The sequence below is a fragment of the Camelus bactrianus genome, chromosome 6 (assembly GCF_048773025.1).
Source record: "Camelus bactrianus isolate YW-2024 breed Bactrian camel chromosome 6, ASM4877302v1, whole genome shotgun sequence".
NCBI classification, from domain to species: Eukaryota; Metazoa; Chordata; class Mammalia; order Artiodactyla; family Camelidae; genus Camelus; species Camelus bactrianus.
The window spans coordinates 92,188,812-92,214,085 of NC_133544.1; the positions used below are offsets into that span (position 1 = coordinate 92,188,812).

Genomic DNA, 25,274 nt, shown 5'->3' on the forward strand with positions numbered 1-25,274 from the left:
TAACGCCTTGGGTGGGGGGGTGGGGGCCACGGAGAAGAAAGAATAAAGAATAGGGCCCCTGCTCAAGGCGTCAGTGAATGACACCGCTCTTCTCTAAACGGGACTAAAAGCCCACCTATGACACCACCTACTGTCATTCCAGCTACAACACCTCTGCTTTCCCCAAAGAACTGCCCCTCCAAAGGCCTGTTCACGTCACACGTCCATTTCCAGAACCATGCGCACCTGTAACGCCAGCAACTTTTTAGAGGCTGGAGGCAGAAGGATGAGCAGTGCAACACTGGCCTGCTCTCCGCTTAGTGAAAGAGAAAAGCCTGTGAGCGGCAGCCACAGTTCCGTCAGCACAGAGCAGCAAAGTGCTCCCGGTAGAGCAGGAAACCCGTGGGCACTCAGAGACTGAACAAAGGCCCGAGATGAGGCAAAACTGATGTCACCAGATGGAGAGAAGAGGGGCCAGAGAAAGCTGGGAATGAAGCTAACAATGTTCAGCTGGGTCAGGTTGTGAAGGGCCTCCTGTCAGGCTACAGTGTGAATACTTTACAAAGCAGAAGAGTCACACTCACGGGGGGAGGGTGTAGCTCAGTGGTAGCGTGCCTGCCTAGCATGTGCAAGGTCCTGGGTTCAATCCCCAATACCTCCATTAAATAAGTAAATAAATCTAATTACCACCCCCTCCAAAGAAAAAACCAAGTACTGCATTCATTGGAATATAAAGTCTACTTTTAAGCCTTTACAAACAATGTATAAACTACAAATTCACTTGGTCCTCACCATTGCCTGGGTACTGGAAATTCTTCCTGAAGGAAAAGCTCTTTTGACCCACAGATGTCCCGCTGTACACTCACCTGGTGAGCCCACCAAACCATGAGGTATGAGAACATGGCTATCCACACGATGGATCCCAGGAAGGTGATAACAAAAAACTTCCTAGCCTCCTGTTGGAAAGTTGGAAAAGGAAGAGAAATAAGTTTTGGAGGCTAAAGGTCTTTGGCCCTTCTGAGGGAGCCCCAGGATCAGTGACGAGATGCTTGGAGGAGTGATGGAGAGGATCTGGAGATGTTTGAGCTGAGATCTCTTTCTCCAGTGAGGACCGTAAGATGTCTGGAGAAGGATGAGGTTGGTCCCATAGGAGCATCCAGACAGTAGGGGGTTCAGCAGGTGCCAAAAGGAAGAGACCTATTTGTCCTAAAACCAGACAAATCTAGGTGTTTGGTTTGGCTTTTGAAACCTCTCCCCACCTTGCCCCTCTGCTGACCAGGAGACAGAATACGGTCCCCCTTTGGGTGGAGTATGTTAGTCAGATCTTTCCTGATAAATAGGAATGCTGGCACTTACCACGCTAGTTTCTCACAATATCCCTGTGAAATATGGAGGGGGTGTAGTGGCACCATTCCCCACATTAAAATCAAGAAACTGAGACAGAATTCAAGGAGGAATTAGTTCACATTGCTTACAGTGGATGTTACGAAATAAGCACATTCTAGGGCCTCCCAAACCTATCCATATGTCCCTCCAGGGGCGTGGTCCCCTCCGGGGCTGCGTATTCCGTCTCAGACCCTCTCTGCGGTGGAGCCCTGCCACGCTGACTTGTCCTGTCCCTTCCCACCTCCCGCGGGAGTGCCTGGAGACCCCACAGCCTCCCGGGGGATACACGGCAGGGCAAACTCACCAGCCTCCGGACGTCGGGCACCGTCAGCCACAGCGGGAACACAATGGGCAGGAGAAAGAGGTAAATAGCCTGCTTCTGCCTGGTCTTAGGCCATTCCAGTGACAAAGGCTTCTCATTTTCCTCCTCCTCCTCCTCATCTTCCTCCTCGTCTTCCTCTTCCTCCTCATCCTCCTCATCCTCCTCATCCTCTTCCTCCTCCCCCTTGTCTTCACTGTCACCTCCATCGCCTCCCTCTTCACCATTTATACCTTTCTCATCCTCTTCAGCTCCACCTTGATATTCAGCATTGAATTCCTGCTCTCCAGTTTCACCTTTCATTTCACCATCTTCTCCTGTTTGGACTTCACCTTCGTCATCTCCTTTCCTTTCTGCTTGGATGTCACCTTCGCCTTCATCCTCCTCTCTTCCCTCTGCTTCAACTTCACCTTCGCCTTCGTCATCTCCTTTCCTTTCTGCTTGGATGTCACCTTCGCCTTCATCCTCCTCTCTTCCCTCTGCTTCAACTTCACCTTCGCCTTCGTCATCTCCTTTCCTTTCTGCTTGGATGCCACCTTCACCTTCATCCTCCTCTTTTCCTTCTGCTTCGACTTCACCTTCACCTTCTAGTCGAGCATCACCTCCACTCTGCTCTCCATTTTCACCCTCAGGAGCTTCAGCCTCATCACCTGTCCTTTCACCTGTGCTCTCAGCTCCAGCCGCATCTCCTCCCTGCAGCCCAAACCAACAGATTCATGTGTAATAACTGCTCTGCTTCTTTCCTTCTCAGATTCCCCCCATCATTTTTTGCTCGAGTACGAGGAGGAAACCAGTGCATTCAGCAAAACTCCCTTCACAACACTCCCACCCTGTGGTTGTCTGGTCTTTATTGGATCATTTCTAGGGACAGGAGTACTCACCCCCTAAAGCAGTTTCTGTCATCTTGACAACTCTGGTATGAAGGCCATATTCATACCAAGGTTCTGCCCCCTGTGTATAGACAGGTTTACTCTTTGGAGCCACACGGAACAAGGCTAATCACTCTCCCACGAGACAGCTCTCTTCCCTGGGTCAGACCCCCAGGTCCTTCTATCGCTCCCCCGTACTGCGGCCCAGAGCCTCCCTCCCTTCTTGGTGAACTCATTCTAACTAGCTTATACCCCACAAGGAGGTCTCTAAAGCAACACAGAACACCTCACAGAGTCTTAGATAGTATGCGTCCATTAATGTTGCCTAATATGGCATATCTTTGGTGGTCACTTCACATTGCTAAGTCCACTAAACTCCTTAACTCTTGTGCTATCTTATATGTATAAAAGAATGATGACAATGATACCTATTTATTGAGGATTGTCATGTACCAGGCGTCATGCTAAGTGGCGTAATAATAACAGCAACAACAACTAGCACTTACTATGTGTCATGAGTCAATTAACTTATGATTATATACAGAGCTAAACCTATCTGGCAGATGAAGAAACTAGGGTACAGAGGAGTCAAATAATTTGCCCGTGGTCCGCACAATTTGTAAATGATGAAGCTGCCATTTGAATATGGTTAAAACTCCAACTCGTAACCACCAAGATACCCTGCTTTGCAAATACCGGGGCCAAATGATATCTTTGGTTCCCAGACCTGGTGGTCTGGGGAGCTTATTAGAAATACAGATTTCCTTGCCCCACTTGGACCAACTGAAGTAGAATCTCTAGGACTGGAGCCAGGGATCTGGTTTCACATGCCCACTGCACCTGCAGACCAGTGTTTGGGAACCACGGACTGACTGCACACACTCTAACAGCCATTGATTCTGAGGGCCCTCAGACTGCGCTCCTGACTGACCTGTAACAATGTGCTGGTCTAGTCCCTTACACAAATGGCCCGGGCTGTGTGCTCGCGGAGCATGCTGTCTGTAATGAGTTTCATGACACTGCCAGTCCCCAAGGGATGCTCAGTGATTCGCAACGCTGCTGCATATTAAAATCACTTAGAGGATTTAAAAATATTTATGCCCAAGGACCTACCCCAGACATTCCGACTTAATTAGTTGAAAGCGGGGCCTGGACAGTTTTCAAAGCTTCCCCAAATTATTCTAAAATGAAACCAGGGTTCAGAGCACTCAATGAAGAAGTCAAATATTAGTATCTGTGCTTTTAGTTGGGAATGAAGAGTGAGAAGATTTGAGTCTGAAGTAATTCTTGCCTTCCCTCCCCAACTCCCATCAGGAGAGGCAGCTTCCTAGAGGAGATGACAAGTCATTTAGATTGATAGGTGTGGGACTGTCTGCCCAGCCTGCACCCTCTTCTTTAAGAACTGTCATCCCTACTAGCCCCTGCATAGGTGGCTCCCTTCTTCCATGTTGGAGTCAAAACACCCCACCTGTCCCTGCCACAGCCGATTGGACATAGGTTGGATTCCTGACCTGGTTTGAACGGATTCCCTCTCTTCTGAGACTGAGAGCCAGTCACTGGTTGGTCCCCCTGTGGACTGGGGCACTGGGGTGGTGGTTTAAGTCTATGTATGCTAATAAGGAAGCAGATGGAGCCAGGCTGCCAGGAGAGGCCAAGTGATAGAGCATGCCCACAGAGAAGGGGACATGCGGGAGGGCCACCAGGGTCACAGATGCCTTCTCAGGCCTAGGCCCACCTCCAGGATTCCAGGAGATACCTCTGTACCCTCTTAATCCTCTTTACTTGTCCGGCTGTAATTGGCCTACTCGGGACACTCATGATACAACTGAAGAGTTTTAGACACTGAGCCCAAAGTTGCTGGCTTAAGGATGAGATATAACTGAGTGTTTCTGGGTGTCGAATAGAAAAAACAAACAAGGATGGAACTTGCAAACTAAATACTTATTTACTGTCAGTCAATCAATCCTTACTGAGCACAGCTGTATGCGGGGCCTTGCGTTTCGCTCTAGGGGGTAGACAGAGATGACTCAGACTTGGATCCTGCCTTCAGGAACCTCACCACCAACAGGGAAACTAAGAGGCACTCACAGAGTACAAGGGAGGCAGTGGTAAGAGCCTTAAGAGAGGGACAAAGTACTTTAGGTATTCAGGCTGGGGGATCAAGGAAGCTTCGTGGCAAAAAATAAATAAATAAATAAATAAATAAATAAATAAATAAATAAATAAATAAATAAAAGCATTTACACTAGCTTGCAGGGATGGGTGAGATTAAGATATATGAAGATGGAGGGGGAAAGGCACTGTAGAGGAAGGAAGCCATGTGAGCCAGGCCGAGAGGTAGAGGAGCATGGTGGAAAAAGAGGCTGTGAGTCTGCGAAGCAGCAGTGTCAGGACTTAGGAAGCCCCGGAGCAAGGCTGAGGTACCTCGGAAGGTCCCAAGGCCTCTGCCCAGCGACCCTCACCCTGCGTTTCAAGATGCCTGGTCTCACTGTCCCCTAGTTGCTGACAGACCCCTTAGCAGCTGTTCTTTATGTTTTTACAGGACGCGACAGTTGGCAACACATTCTCATGTATATTATCTCACTCATACTAAGGCCTTATGGTGAATTAACTGGCGCCATGAAGTATCTGATCTTCAGAGAAGGGGCAAGGCTTACTCCAGAGGAATGAACCTCAAATAGCATTTCAAACCTTCAGGAAGGAAGGATTTTTGGTCAGCATTTGAGGTTCCTGGGTCTCTCAAGTTTCTCCTCCTGGGAAGAGGTTTGTGCCTACCTGGCTGCCAGGATCCTCCTCCTGGTCTCCCTTGACGTCTGGAGCAGGCGCTGGTGTGACCGTGACTGCAGGGAGCTTGGCTGGCTCCTCCTCTTTAAAAGATAAACATGGGACAGGTTAGGAGAGCGTGCCAGGTTCTGAGGGCAGCAGGCAAGGCTGGTGTGAGTGGCTACAGGGCTACTGGACTTGTCCCCTTCAGGGTCTCAGTAGGTTTGTTTGGGGAATTTCTTGTTAAAAGGAAGAGTAAAATTATGTGATGTGAATTGCTATTGTCCTGTCCACAGAGATGTCTACAGATGAGAGGACAGCTGGGAAGTTCCTCTTCCTGGATGCATAGATATTTCCATCCTGGCCAGGTAGCCAAGAATACTGTGAACAGCCTGAGAGAGAGGGCAAAGCCCCAGCCCTCAGGGCCTGACCCTTCCCACCACCAACTGCATGGAGAGGAGCCCAGAGATTTCAAAGGCAGCAGCTGGGGAGCCTTGGAATTGGATTGTGGGGAAGGGAGACTTGGAAAGCCTGGAGATCTGGTTTTAGGTAAAGGCTATCTCTTGGCTGTGTGGCTTTGGGAAAGTCACTTGACCTCTCTGAGCCTCAGTTTCCTTGTCTACAGAATGGGAACAATGACTGCTAGTCCATTCCCTCCGGGGGTTGCCGAGTGGATCAGGCAGGCCTGGGGTGCTGTGCTGAGTCCACAGGGCAGTAGCTGTCTCACTTCCAGATCCCAGCTGCCACACAGATGCTGGATGTCTATGTCACCAGGCCCCTTGAAGGCCTTCCCTCACTGGGGTTGCTGCTCTCAGACCAATCCCTAGCAGCACTGTCTGTGTGTAGAAGTGACGGGAAGAAGAAACAGCCCAATAGAATCTCACTTGGGACAAGATTTAGCAAAAAAGTAGATGTTCAACAACCCCCGGCCAGGCCTTGCCTACCCCGTCTGAGGAGAGCGTGGAGGGAGCTGCAGCCAGGCCAGGAAGGGAACATCCTGAAGGAGGAGGCCAGAGTACAGCAGAGGGCAGGGCAGCACCAGCTCAGCATTCCAGCTGACTGGCTCAGAGAGGCCAAGGTGTGCGCCTCAGTCCCTGCCTCACAGGAGGGAGGAAGGGGGCAGGAAAAAACTACTGGTCCAACTATCCTCTCACCTGGTTTGTTCTCTGCTTTGGCCTGAGGCTTGGCTTTGGCCTCCTGATTCGAGCTCTCCTCCTCCTTGTCCTTGGAGGACTGGGCTGTGAATGAGAAAGGAAACACATCTTATCCAGGACTACAGCGTCCCTGCTACCCTCTATAGTTAGGCTAGTCAGCTGACAGCCAGAGCAGCTGGGGTGGGTGGAAAGAGGCTGGCCTGGAGGTTGCCAGGTCTGGACTCCGGTCCTACTAGGCTTACTCATGGTGCCCCATTCCCAAACTTTCGCCTTAAGTTCCCTACACTGTCACTAACTGTCTGTGACCTTGAGCAAGTCACTTCCCTTCTGTATCGCTTCTGGTAAAATGACATGGTTGGACTTGCAGACAACAGATAGGATTTATTTCCTTTATGAACCCAAGTGATGGCTGCTTGGGTGCTGAATTGGGAATTCTGATCCAAGCTTGCTAGGAGAGTACCGTGATTCATCGATGATGTCTATGGTTGGCAGGGAACGGAGAAATAATGGCAGGGAGACATTTTTGCCATCCTTGGACTAGACTGTCTGTAAGGTCCTCTGCAGGTTACTTTCTATGAATTTACTAGAAGGTTTTCTATGGCTTGAGGGGCACTACTGGTGGCCATGTTCACCAGCCTTCCCTCCCCAGTGGGGAAGGGCAAACAGCCGATCACCAAGCTTCCTACCACGGCCCTTTTGGCCCCTGAGCCCGGAGCGCGAGCAGGGCCTCTTTCCAGACCCCTGCTCACGCTGCGTGCCTTGCTGGCGGTCCACAGAGCATCGGGCACAGAACAGTGCTGCCCTGGTTTCCAGTCAAGAAAAATGGGGAAGTGAACTCTCTTTCAATGTGACTATGTTCCAGGCAACACGCAGAGTGTGTTACGTGAGTAATTTCAAGGTGGGAGGCAGAGGGACTGAGGGGCAGGGGCTCGTGAGGGCCCTCTGCGCAGCTGTGTAGTCCGGGAGGGTGAGGACAACGGCACATGTGATAGAACAAAGTGGCGCCATGGGGTCTATTCCAGATTCCAGGCTGGCTCTGCCCTGCGAGTGTTAGGTGACCCTGGGGAGACTGTGTGCCCTCTCCAAGCCTCAGTGTCCCCTCTCCAAAAAGGCAACAATATGATATACTCAGAGCACTGATGAGGGGGTCCATGAGACGAAATAAATAAAAATACTTTAACTGCTGCAGGTAAACATTGTCATGCCTGCTTGGATTCTGGAGCCAGCAGCCTGGGTTTGAATTCTAGTTCTGCCACTCGCTAGCTGTGGACATAGCTGGGTGATCCTTTATACCTCAATTCTTCACCTGTAAAAATCTTACAGAGTTGTTAAAGGAATAAGTGAATTTTTATATGAACATGCTTAAGCCAGTGCCTGGCACCTAGAAAGCACTACGTGAGTTTTAGCTACGACAACAACGATGAATTGGCAACAGCAGCTGGGAGCAGCTGTCCCACCCAGGAAGCAACTCCGCACTGCTGAGGCCCAGCACTCCGGAGGGTCTGAGTTAGAAAGGACGCTCAAGTTCCTCTGGTCCACAATGCAGGCAAACTGCGAAGGTCTGGGAATCCGGGCAGATCAAACGCTCCCTGGGTCCTGGATGGGGAGGACACATAAGTAGGTCTGGAATTTCCTCCTGTCAACCTGTCACCTAAACAATCAGGTTGCTTCAGCTGCAGCCTTCTCTGGCAGTCGGCTCCATCCTGCAGATCCATCACGCTGGCATATGTGGTCCCTCGCAGTGTCCTGAAGGGCCTGCTCAGCGGGTCCTCGCCAGGGCTGAGAGGTCAGGAGGCACGCACTCCGCTGCCTTCATCACCCAGACCACTCCAGCGCCCCCCTGGTACTGATAAGCACTGCAGTTTGCTGCTGAGCAACAGGTAACTCTGATCAATGGAGGGCTCTCCTGGTTCCAGGCCTGGTGCTGAGAATATCTGCTGACTGTAGGCAGGAGGGGCTGGCGAGAAATCCAAGCTCCCCTCTTTCCTTCTCATCCCTCATCACACACCTTAACCTCTCATCTCCCATGCCACCGAGGAAGCCAGGTCAGCAGCAGGTTCTGTTTCTGTGTCTTTCTCTCTGTCTCTGTCTCTCTCTCTCTCACACACACACATACGTCCAAGTGAAATCACCAGAAGAGGCATGGGATTCTAATGGGATTCTGGAGAGGTAAAGCCACTTCCCAGGGCAAGAGTTCAGACCACGGATCAGCTCTGTGGAAAGAGCTGGAACCCCTGGAAAGGGTGGAAACACCTGGACAGCCATTTGGAAACAGCATATGGAAACAGAAACGTGTATTTGGAAAGTGTTGGGAACCAAGGCCTTCATCCCAGCCCTGCGCAGTCGCAGCCCCTCCTGGATTCTCGGGGTGCAGAATCAGGGCCGGCTTCTCTGAGCAGGACGCGTCCCAGGCATGTTGGCAGTCGTTCCCCGAGAGGGCAATTCCATGCCCCTCGCACACCCACACCGTGTACCAGGCATGCCGTCTTCCCGGGACGCCTGTCACTGGCTCCCCCGCGCTTGTCTCCTCACGTGGCCTCTCAGCTCTCAGCGTGGCCAGATCATCTCCTTAGTATCAATCTCCTCTGACCTCGGCCTGGCCTGGACACCACATAATCCTGTCAGGACAAGTAGGCCAGAGGGCGGCTGCTGGTTGTGAATGTGGCCCAGGCAGGGGGCCCTGCAGTCCTTCTCAGGAGAAGGTCCTTTTCTTCAGGACTTTGCTAGAGTCGGTGACTCCAGGAGGACGGCCAAGCATAAGCCAGGGACACGGCTTCTTCCACTGCACGCAGGCCGGCACGCGCCCGCACTGATCGCCCACGGGCTGCCCCGTGCTGCAGGCTCCACTCTTGAGACCCCAGGGGTGCTGTTTTTCTAGAGCTGGTACTTGGGGGTGGCCTCTCCCACTGTCTACTCAGGATCACCGTGAGGATCTTCTGGGGGAAGTTTGATCATTAACTCTGCTCTTCACAGTACAATGTGCTTGTTTGAAGCAACCAAAAGTCCACGTTGTATGTGAAAAAGACACTTCAGGGTCTGAGAAATTCTGAGGCCCTCAGAATTTGTCCCTGAACCAGAACAGTCAGTCAGGGAGCTCCCTGGGGCTCAGGGGCCAGTCTCTGGTGTCACATTCAGCTCGCCCTCAGACTCCTGCCCCACTGCACTCCAACTCCCTGCTTCTGCCCAAAGGCCAGCCTTTCCTTGATGGCCCTCCTGCCGGGCCTCCCAGTTCTGCATCAGTGTTCCAGAGACAAAGTGCCAAGGAGAACAGGAGTGCACCTGAGGATGCCCTTGAGGGGCCTGTGAAGCATGTTGGGAGCAGCTCTCTGGGGAAGCGGGACAGAAAGCAGGACTCGGTCAGGTGGGCGGTAAGAATCTCAGCTGCCTCCATCATCTGTCAAGTTGCCGGAGCTGAATATAGAGCAAAGGGAGGTGCCACTCAGAGCTTCCAGCTGTGGGGCCCTACAGGAGGTGCCCCCAGAAGTGGCCCTGGCCTGAGCCACGCTGTCTGGCTGGAGACCCTGTGGGACAGTGGGGCTGACTTATGGGAGGGGAGAGGGTGGCTTTGCAGGGAAGTCACTGAGGGCAGCCCTAACACAGAACAGTGCCAGACGCATGGCACTCATGGCCTCACTACAGGTGAACTCTTGTTTTACAGGAGGGACAGGGAGCCAGGGAGGTAGTGGGATGTAGATACCTAACGATCGTGGCTCCTCAGGGGCCCTCTCCCAGTGAGCCTCCCCACACTGTCTGTCTTTCCCACCCACTCTGTTCTGCTAACTCTCTTCCCATTCCAACCCTCACTCCATCTGTTGCCTCTCAGTTTTGCAGGTCCCAGTTCTCATCCAGCTGCAGGAGGGAAGGAGTGGACGGGGAGACCACGCAGGTCTGGGGGGGCCTTGCTTACCTTCCCCCAGAGGGTCCAGGCTGTGGAGCATGAGCTGGTAGATGGTGCTGCGGATGGTGCTGTTGTGCAGAGAGGCCGAGCTGCTCCCTCGGGTCAGCACTGACGGGAGCTGAGCAGGAGAGAGCCGCACAGGCCTCAGTGGGCCCCTGACCAAGCCAGGGGAGGGGCCACACGGGGGCCTAACCCTGCCTCCCTCCCGCCGAGATCAGGCCAGAAGTACAGGACCCTTTTCCTGGCCTCCCCTCTTCCTTCACCTCAACCAGGAAACTTACACTGCTTTCTTTCTCAGCCTCCCCTCAACTCTTCCATGACTGGCTAATCCTATGCACTAAGTAGTTCCCCGAGCTCCTGTCAGGGAGCAGTGTGTACTAAGGATATCATATTACCAAGGGTTCGTCCATCCCTGCAAGTACACCCTCAAAGAAACACACACTCACCCACACACCTCACAGACCCACTGTGCGTGGCACAGCCCCCTACAGTCCACAAAGAACATCAGCTTTATCACTGCCCCGTCCCCAGAGATAAGCAAGGCTTTGACCTCCACCTACAGATAAAGAAGACTCAGTGAGGCTGTGTCTTAGCCAAGGTCATGTCGGGCATGAACGAAAGAGTCAAGACCAGCACCCCGGTCTTCTGATCGTCCTTTCTTCTCTATCCATGTGCTCAAGAGACCTTCACGGGCACACACATGCACACATCTGTGTGTACAGACACAGATGTGACACACACTCATTCACAGTTTTAAAAAGGAGACAACAGGCCCAAAATAGAGTCACCTGTGCTCAGCCGGTATCACCAAACCAAGACGTAAAATACCTAACTGCAGTTTCAGCCTCTCCTGGGAATGTCACCTTAACCCGTCAGTCTGAAGTCACCTGGTCGGCACTAGTGAGGTAACGCACCTGGAAGACCCCTGCTGTCCCCGAAAGGAAGGGTCCCTCGTCTAAAACAACCTGGAGCTCCCTTTTTTCATGAATCGTTGAATAAAGCCAATTTGATCTTTAAATTTACTCAGTTGAATTTTGTTTTTTAACAGTAGTGACACACATAGAAACACCATCTGATTTACGAGAGGACATCCAAACAGACAAGCCGCTTGCTGTCTCCCCCTCCTACCCCACAAACCCTCTGATCTGAACTCTTCTGCCATCTAGTGGCCATGATAGCAACTACTTCACAACAGGCCTAGGGATTTTCGTTGGATGGGCGAGGTTTCATTCAGGTCCTAGCCTTTCCTCTCTGAAGTCCCCATACTTCTTCCCAGGGGCCCCATGAGCCAAAGGCAGCTAAGACACAGGTTTTCAGAAACCTCAGATTCCCACCTCTCACCCCCACCATGCCCTTCGGATGTTTCTCTTAGTTCTGCGGCATTCCAAAGCCAGACGTAACTGGGCTTTTAGATCAATCACAGAAGGCTGGCGCCACGAAGTGGGACTTGAGTTCATCTAGTCCAGTCATTTTACTGATGCAGAATCTGAGGCCCAAGCTCATACAGCAAGCTAGTGGCAGAGTGAGAAGTGGCATTCTGGACTTAGCTCCCAAACTGGCGCCTCCTCCAAGGCCACCTGGAGGTGATGGTCCCTCTGGCAGCACTCCCAGGAGCTTCCCAGGCCAGAGCCCAGTCTAGGATCCCCAACATCAGGGCGACAGTGCCCCGGGTCTGTGGCCGTCCTCTGAGACCCTGCAGTGTCCCCGCTGGGCAGACTCCACATGGTACCCACCTTCAGCTTCTTGTTATCCTCCTGCTCATCCACCACAACTGCCTCATCGCCTGGCTGCAAGCAAGGACAGGAATCACGAAGTGCTTAGAGAGACCCTCACCCTTTCTCCCTACTTCCCTCTCTCTCCAGGGAGCCCTCATGCTGGAACATAGAAACACACCCAGAGATAACCTGGTTTCAGAAACATGTCCAAATCCCCAGCCTGGCCTTCCATAGTCTGGCTTCAACCTGCACACAGTATTTCCAGTCAAATGTGCCCACTCACCGAGGTCCACTAACACCAGCTACAGATGCCTTTCAGTCCCTCAAATGTATCATCCTCTTTACCCACCTCAAAACCCTCACCACAGGGTCCCACCTCCTCTGTTTGAAATCTTCTTTCTTCCACTCCCCACATCTCAGGTCTCCACTTACATGTCAGCCTCCTCTGGGAAGCTAAGTTGTCCATCTAATTCTCTTTTACGGACTTCCGTTCTTTTCCTTCATAGCACTTTCCCCAATTTATTTGTATGTCATTTGTACGTTGGCAAACACATAAAATGACTGCCCGCTAGCACCATGAAGGTGGACTGTCTGTTTCACTCACGACTGTGTGTCAAGCTTGAGAACTCTGCCTGGCACTTAGCAAAGGTTCAAAAAATACTGGTTAATGAATGAACGAATGAATGGGTGAACAGTCTCCTACGTATCCCTAATCTATTCCAACCCCTGGTCCCTTGCTCACAGCTTTCCCCTCTGCCTAAAATTCCTTCTCCATTCCTCTATGCCTACCAATTTTTCAGAAAATTCAGGGTGAATTCTTATACAAGGCTTTCTAAATGGCCCCTTTCGCCCCCACCCTGGCCCTAACTCCCACTCTCTCTGATACCTCTCTCCTCGAAAGTTGTGTAACAGTGGACATGGTTTGTGACACTAGTATCTGGCTCTGTAATCAAGTAAGTGCTAGTGTTCTGGGGAGGCTGTGGGGCAGCCAGCTGGGGAAGGGGACAGTCCTAGAAAATCCAAGATGAAGAATCATTAAGCCCGCAGTACTTACTGTCTGGACCACTAGCTTGCTGCTTTGCATTTGCTGTCTTGTAGTACCATATGAACTTCAAAAAACAAAAATCATTGTTGCTCACATATATTAGTTGTCTACCTGGCTAGACTCCATATTTTTTGGAACTATGATATAGTCATCTCTGTTCCCATAACCTGTGGCATGGTGTCTTGTACACCATAGATGCTCAGCAAAAGAGAGCTGAAGGAACAGATTCACCCAAGTGACCTCTAGGGCCATCTTCAGACAGTGGGGTCCCTAATGGATGCCTCCAGTAATCGTCTTTACCTTCCCACTCCCCCTGCCCCACCAACCTCCATGGCCAGAACTAGAACTGGACTTGACACACTCCCTTCTCTGTCTGATCAGAAAATACAGAAAATACTGCCTGATCCAGGGCCATCTACCCATCCATCCACCCAGTTTGTTCATTCACTCAATTCTCATTTCCTGAGCACCTGCTGTTTACCTGGCATGGTGCCAGTGCTACAGGGACGCAGAGATGTTTAGGACATGGATCCTATTTACAGAAAGGAATAGAGACCGATGATAACACCAACACATGACAAGGCAGAACGTGCCTGAAGAAATGGGAGGCATAGACAAAGGTGCGTGCTGGAATAGACACGAAAGCCTTCTGAAAGTGGCATTTGGGTAATCTCTGAAAGACGGGAGAGGTCCGAGTGCTTGGACACACCATGTTGAATGAATGAATGAATGAGCACACAAACGAATGAAACAAAGCAGAAATAACCAGTCTGAATATGAAAGGGGCACTGTGGATTTTCCTAGCAAGTCCCCTGACTCTTTCACGACACACCTGTAAGTTTACTGAGATACTGGATGCTACAGCCCTAAACCCTACTGGCCCAGCCATCTCACTACTTACCATGTCCAACTCTCACCCAATGTGTTCTTCTTGGAGGCAAAGAGCTACGAGAGGCCAGGCTACTCTTTCGGGTGGCTGGTTCTGTCCACAAAGGGGCAGGAGAGACTGACTTTTGCCCCATGAAGCACACACTTTATGATTTATCTGCAATTCAGACTTACTTAAATCAAAATACTTCTCCATGGGCTCACTGTTCACTGCACATACAAATGTCTTCTAACATCAGTGTGCACTTTTAACTTTCTGAAGCCCTTCACATCCATTTTCTCATTCAATACTACCAACTCTGTGAAATAGACAAAGCTAATATTATTATGGCTATTCCGGGAGATAACGAAACTGAGAGGCAGAAAGATCCTGTAACTTGCCCACACTCACAGAACCCCGATTTCCTAACCTCCATTTAGAGGTCTGTTTTTGAAGTTGTTTTTACTAAATCACATTTCTTTTCCCAAGCATAAATAAAGAAAATAAGTCAAATTTATATCTCCTGGTGGCTCTGTTTCAAATGATTGACACTTCAGGTAAAAGGATGTAAACGTTTGTCTGCATGTGAACATGACTGATGGACCCATTGATGGGCAGCAGTCCCATAAGTAGGTGCTTTCAGAATATGGCCTTAATACAAACACATCCCCATACCCACCTCTCATACCACACCATTTGTTCTCCACTTTCTTCAGCCCCACCACCCCTAACTCTTCCTTCTCCTCATGAAGATTAACCAAGGGGCTGAGGAAACCAAAGAAGATGTCTTCATGCCAGCCAAGGTGAGGGCGAGCAACAGAATCCCTGCAGCCATTCCTCGGAAGCTGGGTGGGGAGGGCACACAGGGCAGCCCCTCAAGGGGCTTGTCCTCCTGACCCCCAATTCCTACCTCCCACTGATGTAGCAGTTAATCACTGACCTCTCCCTTTCTAGACTATCCCACATTTCCTGAATGACACATTTTAACTTGTGATTTAAAAAAAAATTCATTCAACAAAGATTTACTGAATCCCTGGTCTGAGTCCTACCTTTACCCACCTGAGTACAGTCTTGCACCCCAATCAGCTCATTTGTGTAGGCTAGACCCAAAAGTCTACCCAAATTCCTCCCGACTCCCTCACAGCTCACACTCAATTAGCTGTCAGACCTAGTTCCTGAAAGTCCTCACATCTGGCCTCGTCTCTCCAGTCTCCTGCCTACAATCCTGCAACAGCCTCCTGACTCCTGATCTGTTCCTCTTCTGATTCATTCTTCACCTGTCGGCCAGAGTGACTTTCTGAGCAAAGCACATCATGTCCCCCCCAGCACTGGGGGCTCAGTGTCCCCAGGAGGGAGTCCAGACTCATCAGCCGAGCACACACCAGCCTCCTGCCTACCTCCAGTCCAATGCTGTCCAACAGCAATAGAATGCAAGCCACGTACATAATTTTAATTTTTTAGTAGCCACAGTTTTTAAAAAAGTAAAAGAGACAGGTGAAATTAATTTTAATAATGTACTATATTTAACTCAATATATCAAAGTTATAATTCAACGTGTAATTAATATAGTATTTGTAAGCTCTTTTACCTTTTTTTCATACTAAGCTTTTGAAACCCAAAGTATACTTCATACTTCCAGCACATCTCAACTCAGACTAGCCCCATTTCATGAGCTCGGGATCTGCATGTAACTAGTGGCTACCACACTGGACAGTGCAGCTGCACTGTCTCTCCTCACGCTTTCTCACTCCCTTGGCCGTTACACATGCATGCCTAGGGTTCTCCCGCCCCTTCTTCAGCCAGCCAACCCCTGCTTGTCCTTCAAGATTCAGCTGAGCATCACCTCCCCTGGGAAGCCTTCCCTGACTTCCTGGTCTGTTGAGATGTCCACTCTCTGCAGTACTAAATCCCTCGCCACTTACTTATACCATCACACATGGTATGGTAACTATCAGTTGTACAAGTCTGTCTTCACTACTAAGGAGAATTTACTGCAGGGCTGATGAAGCTTAAACTTCAGGGCCCATCTCTCCCCTATGCAAACCCTTCCCATGGCCTTGGATTTAATTTTGTAGGAATGTTTTTTATATTCCTTTTCTTAAAGAGTATCAGGCCCCACAAAACCTGGATCAATTCCTGCTCCTCCACTAGGTTGAGCTCCTGAGCTCCTGTGCCTTCCCACTACGTTCCCAGACCCTACACAGGCCTCATACAAAGAGATTCCATAAATGTTTCCCAAATGAATGAGGATCGGAGTTCTTTAGAACTTAATCCTAAACTATCTCTCTCTTTCAGAGTAGCATCAGTTGGTCCTTGATTTTAATAACCATATATTTGTTGGTGATTCACAAATTTATATTTTCAGCCCTGACCTTTTTTTATGAGCTTTAAGCCTATTTGTACAACTGCCTCTTAAACATATCCACTTAGAGGTGACATAAACTCCCAAACTCGCTATTCCAAAGTGGGAACTTTTGAGTCTCCCTAAACCTGTTCTTCCTATAGTCTTCCCTTTCTCACTACATGGCATCAACATCCACCCTGCAGCTCAAGCCAAAAACTTTGCCTTCCTTTATTTATTTATTTATTTGTTTGTTTGTTTGTTTGTTTGTTTGTTTTTAGGAACTGAGGATTGAACCCAGGACCTTGTGCATGCTAAGCACACTCTACCACTAAGCTATACCCAGCCACCCTGAAAAATCTTGACTTCTGCTCACTCACTCTCCACATTCACACCAGCACCAAGCCCAGATGATTCTGTCTTCAAAACATTTCTCAAAGATACACACACACACACACACACACACGCTGGATGCCCACAACAGCCTCCTAACTGGACTCCCTGCTTCCACCCTTGTATAACCAACAATTCCTTTTCTACACAGCAGTTAGGGAGTGACCTTTTAAATATGACTCCTCATCACTTCCCACTAAACTTCAAATAAAATCCAAACTCCATATCTGATCCCAGGGCCCTGTATGAAGCAGTTCCCACCCCCATCCCACCCCCACAGCGTTATCCTGGACCACTCTCCCCTAAGTCACTAACCGTACTGGCCTCCAATTCTTTTCTCTAATGCACCAAGCTCTTTCCATGCTCTGAGCCTTTGCAAATGCTATTTCCCCTTCTGGAATTCTTCCCCACAAAGCATGAGGTGGTTTCCCTTCTCATTCTCAGATATCTACTTGGACTCCTCCTCCTCCAAGAGGCCTCTCCTGCTCTCCCTCGCTGAAAAGGGCCCACTTCCTACAGTCACTCTCCAGCACACGCACTGTTTCCTTCACAGCACTTTTTATACTCGGGCATATCTTCTTAATTTATTTTACTTGTTTATCATCCATATGTCCACTCCTTCTCACTGAAACATTTTGTGTTAGTTTCATACTTCCAATGTATCCAGGTGGTAGAGCGTCTAGAAATCATGCTGTTCTCTGTAGAACACCATGAGGATCTAATTTCCTATTTAATCCCATCACCTACCCTAGGAGAAAAGTTTACTCTGTTGTACAAATACATGAAAAATCTCCTACAATCATACACACATCCATGGAAACAACAAGCTATTTTACCAGACATGGTCAGATGTTTTGAGTTTTTCTGTTAATATTTGTTTCTTATACATTCATTTTGTCATCTGTCAGCACCCACCAGCAGATGAATGCTGAAAGCTTAAGAATATTTTACGAGGCAAAGAAGCCTTAAAATTGAGAATTTGATTCTTGCCACATTTTCCTGAAGACTGTGGGGAAGCTACTGCTTAAGGATTTAAAGGAGGAAGTCCTCAGCCTAGCTAAGATGGGTTCTTTGGGAGCACAGTGGGGTCCCTGCGAGCTAGCACAGGCAGACCCATGGAGGCAGGAAGGGCCGCAGTGGCTGCATCCTATCCACAGCACCCTGTCTCCACAGCAGACGGCTGGCAGTACAGGCCACTGATGGGAACCCTTGGGGTAAATGTTAACCCTGACAAGAAAGGAGAACTGGCTCCTGAGCAGGTACCAGGTGTATCTGGTTGGGGTTCCTGTTGGTTGGTTTAATTAAAAACAAAAACAAAACCAAAAAACCCTGCCAGGAAGAAAGCAGTCTGCAATGCATCTAAGAAAGAGTAGCAGACTTCTTCCTGGAGTTTTATATTCTGAAGTATTCCTGGGGGCAGAATGTGGGTGTGGGGTTTCCAGAGGAGCCTGGACCAGGCTCATTCCCCGCCTTGCAACCCCCTTCACCGCTGGTGCCCTGCAGGGTTCTCTTGCTAATCAGCAACTCACGCAGATGGCTGGTCCTTTCTAGCGAAGCTTGTAGCTCTCTCTATAAAGAAAGGCCCCTCGTCCTTCAAATACAAACAAGGCTTTTCAGCCGGGCTAGAGCCTCAACTTTGTCTTCCTGCAACTATGCAAGGTCAAGGCAGGTCAGATATCTATCACTTGGGGTCAGAACAAATACACTGACAGCTTCAAAACTGGGTATAAAGTTTCAGAGTGAGTTAAGTCAGACTGTATTGATAACTGTACAAACATTCACCATTTCTTTATTGTGTTCATAAAAGGCATCCTCAGACTAACACCTGTCAGTTTGACAGTGTTGTCTGAAATATTTTTAGCTCTGATTTTCTTTTTACAGACAGTGTCAAAAGACTGAAATAGTTACCCTGTGTCTATGTTCAATGCTACATCTTTTTTTTTTTCTGGAAATGCTCTTAAGTGAATTCTGATTAGAATTATTCCTCAAAAATCTTTATCCTGGTTCTAGCCTATCAGAGCAAAATAAAAAGTAAAGTGAAAGGTCCTCCAGCCGAGAAACTCCACCGATAGCAGTTGGGTGAATATTCCATAAGAAAATGAATCATTCTCTGCTGGTCTTAAGCTCAGGCAGAACACCTGTGAGCATGTCGCTCTTAGTAAAACACCACATGGGCATTCCTGTTCTTTTACTTCTTGTCTGTGGCTGCTGTCACGCTACAACAGAGCTGAGTAGTTGTGATAGAAACTATATGGCCTGCAAAACCTAAAATACTTACTGCCTGGCCCTTTACAGTAAAAGTCTGCCAGCCCCTGCACTAGTTCATCCCATTCTCTTCACAGATAAGCAATCTGAGACCTGGATGAAAAGCAAAGTGACTCTGCAGCCCTTTGCGCAGTGTTCCCTTTATCACAGTTCCTTTTGTCTATCCCTGTCCCTTCTACTGGAAGGGACACAATTTTATTTCCCACACTGCTTTTCTGTTAAGTGATTAATAATAAAGCTTTGTGGAGGGCACTTACTTGCCCAGGGTAACGAGGAGAGTTGTCAGTGCAGCCTGGGTCAAAACCCAGATAAGTGGTTCACGTACCGTTGCTAAGGACCATAGATAAGCTGTGTGACTTTGGCTGAGCTGACTATCCTCTCTGAGTCTCCAAGTTTCCTCATCTGCAAAATGGCGATAACGATCTATCCTTGCAGGGTTTTTGTGAGAAATTATTGGGATAATGTATGTCAATAATGTGACAGGCTCTCCATAAGTATGGATTCCCTCCCCTACTCCTTTTTCTCTCCAAACTGGAGTCCCTGACATGTTAGGGTTCCCTGAGGAAACTGAACCAAATGCTCGTGGAGCTTCTGTTAGGGATGAGACCCTGGGCTCAGCCCTTCGGGAGATATAAAGATTATTTTCCCTGTTTAGTGACAGTGATGAACCTGACATTGTGGCCACCTGCTCCACACCTCGCCCCAGGCTGCCAAGAGAGGAAGGGGGAGGCCCAGATGTTTCTCCTGCTCCTGTTTCTCTCCAAGAAGGAGCTGGCTCCCACTGCCCTCTACTCTTCTTCCCACTGCTTAGACTGCTCGAGCAGTTGTGGCTGTGACCTCTCCTCCCCGGCCTCCTCCTTGGCTCCCTACCACTCTGTCTGGCCTTACCCCACTTCTTTGTGGCGTCCTCACCTTTGCAACATGGCTGACTGAAAAAGCCCAGTGTCCCTGGCCCCCTGTCTTCTTGAGGTGATGCTCAAAGAAGGGAGACCCATTAGTCAGGGAGAGGTGTGAACTGACAAGTCAGTGTGAGTGAGTGAGCAAGGTATGTTCATTTTCATAGTTAAAGTAAGAGAATTTACAGGGGTGAGTATAAACTTTTGCATAAACCACAAAAATGATCACTTACTAGATCAAATACTGGATTTTCAGAGAATAACTTCACGAATTCAAAACAGAATGGCTTGCCTCAGTCTGTCAGTGACGTACAGAATAATTTATCTTCCTCTAGCTCTCGGGCAGCCAACTACAGACATAATGATACAGGCAAAGGCAGTTACCTCTCTCTCTGGCTATCATTTCTGGGTGAAATTCCAAATCCAGATGTTTTTAAAAACCATTTCAAAATAGCTATAGTGCTTGAATTATTTGGATTAATTTTTAGAAGGCAGTTGTTAGAGCTAGAAAGTTCAAACTATTGGTTTTTAATTTTAAATAAAAATAAATTTACTTTTAAGGATAGCCAGTATTTCAAACTTAAAAAAAAATAATGCTGTTAATTAAAATCCATACTGGATCTGTTTCAACGCATAGATAAGAACAGAATAGTAATAGGCACCATTCTCACTGGTTGGCAAAGAGCTGCCACTAAAGGCCATAAAAGGAGTCGCTGAAGCAGGTTACAAATACTCTTTTGAAATCATGATCATGCTTTACTTGCTTGGCAAGCTTTGCTTCAATGGTCAATCTAGCAAAATGGAAAATTCAGAATTTGTAGAGTTTAATAAGAATAGGATTATTATGAAGGACTAGGAGGCAAGTGTCAGAGGCATTCTGAAGACTGCTGGCCTAATGCATACCAAGGCATTAGATGCTTCTCAGAGAAGAGTACCAGGCTTCGTGACCGGCCTCAGCAAAGCCTGCCCTGAGAACTTCATTAGTGGGGAGGCCCCCGTTTCCTCATATTAAATGATGTAATGCGCTGAACCTCCCTTTCTTTTTTAAGCCTTTGGCTTCTTAGAGCAGTCATCAGGAGGGAAATAGTGCTGACTGGGGAATTAGGATATTGGGTTCCCATTCCAATTTGGAGATCTTCTGGCTGTCTAACTTGGGCAGGATATTTCTCCTTTTTGGGTCATCTGCAAATATGCCCTAATTGAAGGTCAACTGACCAGATCAGACAAATAACTGCTGTGCTGGGCCTGCCAGAACTGAACTCACTTAGACACAGGACATTATCAGTGAGTGTCAGAGCTAAACAGAATCTCTGGTGATTAGCTGGACTCCGTCATTTCCCCCAGAGACAATAAAGGACATATCCAAGGATACATAGAAGCAGAACAGGATTAGAACCCAGGTTTCCTGACTCTCAATTCCATGCTCTGAACACCACACATATCTCAAAAATCCTAAAGGAAGTACATTTCATTTCCTTCATATCGTGTATCTTCAAGACATGTCGCTGAGTTTGGTCTCCATCCTGCCCACTCATCAAAACTGCTCCGGATTAAGCAGCTAAGTCCTTCCACTCCTTGCACGCAAAACTCTGCTCACACTAGTGGCTTCCCTGAGATCTGAAACAGGCAGGCTATGGGCCAACCTTTGCTCAAACTTACTTTTTAGGAGCAGGAGAGGAATGGGAACTATCTTCCCCTAGGGTACCCTCACTTTGGAGTCTCAAGGAACAAAAAACTTCGGGATGAATTTTTAGAGATCACTTCTCCAATTTAATTTCATTGTCCAGATTATTAAATCATGCAATGAATTTAGCAGGAAGTTCCTTCACAGGGGCAGAGAAATTCTTGGAAAGGAACATTGGAGACGGAAGAAACCCCTAGGGTTGTAGTTCCCAGTCTCTGGTCTGTAGTCAGCCCTGTAGACAGGGCTCTGCACTCAGGGCTGGCTTGTTAGTGGATGAGTGGAGCTGCCATATCTCCAATATTTTAAAAATGAAATGAAACTCAGAAAGCCTCCCCTTTCTCAGACCCCATCCAAGCCACCAGCCCCTCTGGAATGTGAACAAACAGGATCAAATGAAAGTAAGGGTGCTAGATAAACCCTAAGCACCATGCACATGGAAGATATTATCATTTTTCCCTGCTTGATATCTCCTTGGACAGTCTCCAAAGCCCAGCTCAAATGTCATTCCCAAAGTCCCAATCAGACCAACCCGGGTTCATCCTAGCTCCGCTGCCTATTTGTTGTGTAACCTTGAACAAGTGGTTTAACTTCATTGGGCCTCAGTTTCTTCGCTTGCCATGGGGGGAACATAATAATAACCATTTCATAGAATGATCGGGAATTAAGCCAAGGTCACTCCCGCAAAAGCCCCAGCATAGTGCCTGGCAGAGAACAGGACTCTATAAATATTGAATGAATAGCAAAGGAATCAGGACTCTCATCTCTTGAAGTCTAACCCAGAGCTTTCCATTCTTTAGTCCCTGGCTTTCCCCTATCTTTTTGCCCACAAGGGGCTAGAGAAGACTGAGCCAGCCTGTTCTTACCTTGCTGAGGTCCCCTAGGGCCATGACCTTGGCCACTGGCCTCTTGTTGAGTTGCTCCTTCACCCAGAGCTCAAGCTGTTTGTTCCACTTCATGGTGAGCACATAGAGGGCATAGGCCAGCAGCAGCAGCAGGCTCTCCCACCAGGCAATGAGGCTATCCAGGAAGAAGAGGATGAGCATCATTAGGTCACAGATGTAGAAGGAGATGTCACGGAACAAGGGCCACCAGGTAAGATTGAGGATCTCCCGTGAGAAGAGGGCACAAGTGCCAATAACAAAGAGGATGTTGAACACAGCAGAGCCCACTATGGTGCCGATGCCCACGTTGCTATGAGAGATGAAGACGCCAATGAGGGAGGTGAAGAGCTCAGGGGCAGAGCCTCCAGCAGCCATGAATGTGGCACCTGCCACATCCTCAGAGATCTGCAGCTTGTCTGTGATGACGCCCAGGGCTGGAACAAAGTACTCATCACACACGATGGCCAAGGCTATAAACACATACATCATGCCAAAGATGTGCAGGACCACCCAGCCCTGCCTCCGCTCCTCCACGCTGAACAGGTCTTGGGGGTACTCTGCCTTGGGGTGGAGGTCTGGCTGGCTAGGAGGCAGCACTGAGGGACTGGGGCTGGGATCCACCTCTGGGATCACAGCCGTTGTCAGACGGGGGGAGGGGGCAGTAGGCGCAGCTGGGGCTGGCCCCACAACCACACAGTGACGGACCTGAGTGGTCGGAGATGCCCTGATCCTAGGAGTTGCTGGGGTGCTGGGTGCTGTGGAAGGAGCTTTCACCAGCCCCCAGACGGTGGCTGAGGATATTCCGATGGTTGGTGTGCTGGTTCTGGACGAGGGATTCCTAACCTTCCAGGCAGCAGTAGAGGCTTTGGTTTTGGCTGGGCTGCTGCCTGTCATGGAGCTTACTGTCACTTGCCCCTCAGAGAGGGCTGCGGTGTGCTCCAGGACCACTCCTTGGGGAGCTGTCAGGTTGTTCTTTCCCACTAATCCCTGGTGGCTTGTTGGGTTATTGTTATCCACTCTTCTGGAAGTAGTTTGGGTGTTCTTCTCCATCACACTCCTTGGAGAAGTCAAAGTGTCTGTTTCGATGTCATTTATCAGGAAAGTTGGAGTGTTATCAGTTATTCCCTTAAGAGGAGTTGGGGTGGTTTCCTCCACTATTCTCTTGGAGGGGTTGGTCTCCAGTATTTTATTGGTTGCCATAATTTCTTTGTCTTTCACTGTTGTTCTGGGGGTGGTCCCATGGCTCCTTGTCATTGTCACGAGTGTGGGTGGGGCATAACTGCTGACCACTCTACCAGGTGGGGATGGGGTGTGTTTCTTCACCTTTCTCCTCGCTTGAGTTGGGCGGTAGCTCTTCATTTCTCCCCTGGGTGTCTCTGGGCTGTGATTCTTTACTACTGGTCTGCTTGCAGTTGGGCTGTAGTGACTCAGTACTCCACTGGGTGTGGCTGGGGCGTTTTCCTTCACTCCTTCTGTGTTTGTTGTTGCTGGGCTGTAGTTGTTCTTGGGTATTGTTGGAGTGATGCTGGTTGTCCTTCTGGGTGTCCTGGGGGTGTGCTCCATTGTTATGCCAGGTGTAGTTCCATCTCTGCCCACTGTGGCTTGGGGTGTCTGTGTCTCACCCTCTATTTCAAAGCTAGATTTTGGAGGGTCACTGCTCACCATCATCTCATTGTTGGGGAGGTCCCGGCTGGCTAGTTTTATAGGGTGTTTGGAAGACACTGCTGCCCACAGTGAGGGGAGGCCCAGGGGGCTCCTGAAGTGCTGGTAGGTGGAAACGATGATCAACGTTCCTAATACGAAGAGGAGGCGACTCCAGTGAACCCGCTTCGGCCAGAGCAGCCGCCTCTCCTGCACCCCCATCCTCATCGGTTTCCCCATGATGGCCAGTTACGTCTGGTTACAGAAGGCCTCTCGTTCTGTCCACTGAAAGATGGGGGCTGCTCTGGGATTCAGATTAGTAATCAGAGATTTCTCCATGAAACCAGGCCAGGGGGTATCCACAAACCTAGAAATTAAAAAAAAAAAAAGAAGAGGTTACTTGCCTCTAAAAGGAGAGCTGGGCTCCACCAAACCCTCATCTGGAAGAGCGACAATCCACACAGAGACCTTTGTGGTGGAAGGCAGTTGTTCCTGCTGGAGCAAAACAACCCCTGCCCTCTACTCCAGGGGGGCAATGCCTACTCATGGGAAAAGGGCATCTCGGGGTCCTCTCTGCCATGTAGGCATGCCAGCAGCCCTGGTTCATGAGCTGGGTCCACCCAGCCCACTCTGGGCTCCCTGCAAGAGATCTCTCTGCCCACACTCCTCAGGTCAAGCCCGAGTTGCTAGAAGCTCAGTCATCTGTAGCTGGTGCTCCAGGTCACAAATCTCATCTTATCAAAGGCAAAAGGGAAGCAAAGAGACATGATTTTAAGCTTTAGACAAAAAGAGGCAGCAGTAGAAGGCAGTTTCACAGACATCAAGCTCCACATGTTTTTACTGGACTGACTTACATGATTCCACCAACATCCAGAGAGAACAAAGCTTAATGTAAAGAAGTTTCCCAGACAGTGTGGTGTTGTGGAAGGAACACAGGGAACAGAGTCAAAGACTGGGTTCCCGGATGTGAGGGCAATCTGGCTGCAACAGCTGACACCCCGTTGATCAACACAGTTGATTCGGCTGATCTGGCTGGCCAGGCGGGTGTCCCCTTCCTCCCTCACCACTCCATGCGCATCCCTCCCGAAGCTGCGCACTCGGTCAAAAAGCACAGCCTTCCCTGATAGAGGAGGACCGTTCTTAGTCAAGGGTAAACGAGCAGCTGCACTCCCCTGCT

The 25,274-nt window shown here is 49.2% G+C and overlaps 1 protein-coding gene across 4 annotated transcripts in view; it reads right to left on the reverse strand.

Annotated features, from left to right (window-relative positions):
* The window catches only part of SLC24A1 (solute carrier family 24 member 1), a 29,172-nt gene extending 4,835 nt beyond the window's left edge, over positions 1-24,337 (reverse strand). The window contains exons 1-8 of one of the 4 annotated variants that reach the window (XM_074366306.1): positions 22,439-24,337; positions 12,102-12,155; positions 10,378-10,486; positions 6,471-6,554; positions 5,325-5,420; positions 2,185-2,370; positions 1,670-2,028; positions 846-935 (exon numbers count right to left, since the gene is read on the reverse strand). In XM_074366306.1, coding sequence (XP_074222407.1) covers positions 846-935; positions 1,670-2,028; positions 2,185-2,370; positions 5,325-5,420; positions 6,471-6,554; positions 10,378-10,486; positions 12,102-12,155; positions 22,439-24,337 — 2,877 coding nt within the window. Of the gene's footprint in view, positions 1-845; positions 936-1,669; positions 2,029-2,184; positions 2,378-5,324; positions 5,421-6,470; positions 6,555-10,377; positions 10,487-12,101; positions 12,156-22,438 lie in introns of all 4 variants that reach the window. The other 3 variants (XM_074366307.1, XM_074366308.1, XM_074366309.1) reach the window with 3 other exon arrangements.
* Between the last annotated feature and the right edge of the window lie 937 nt (positions 24,338-25,274).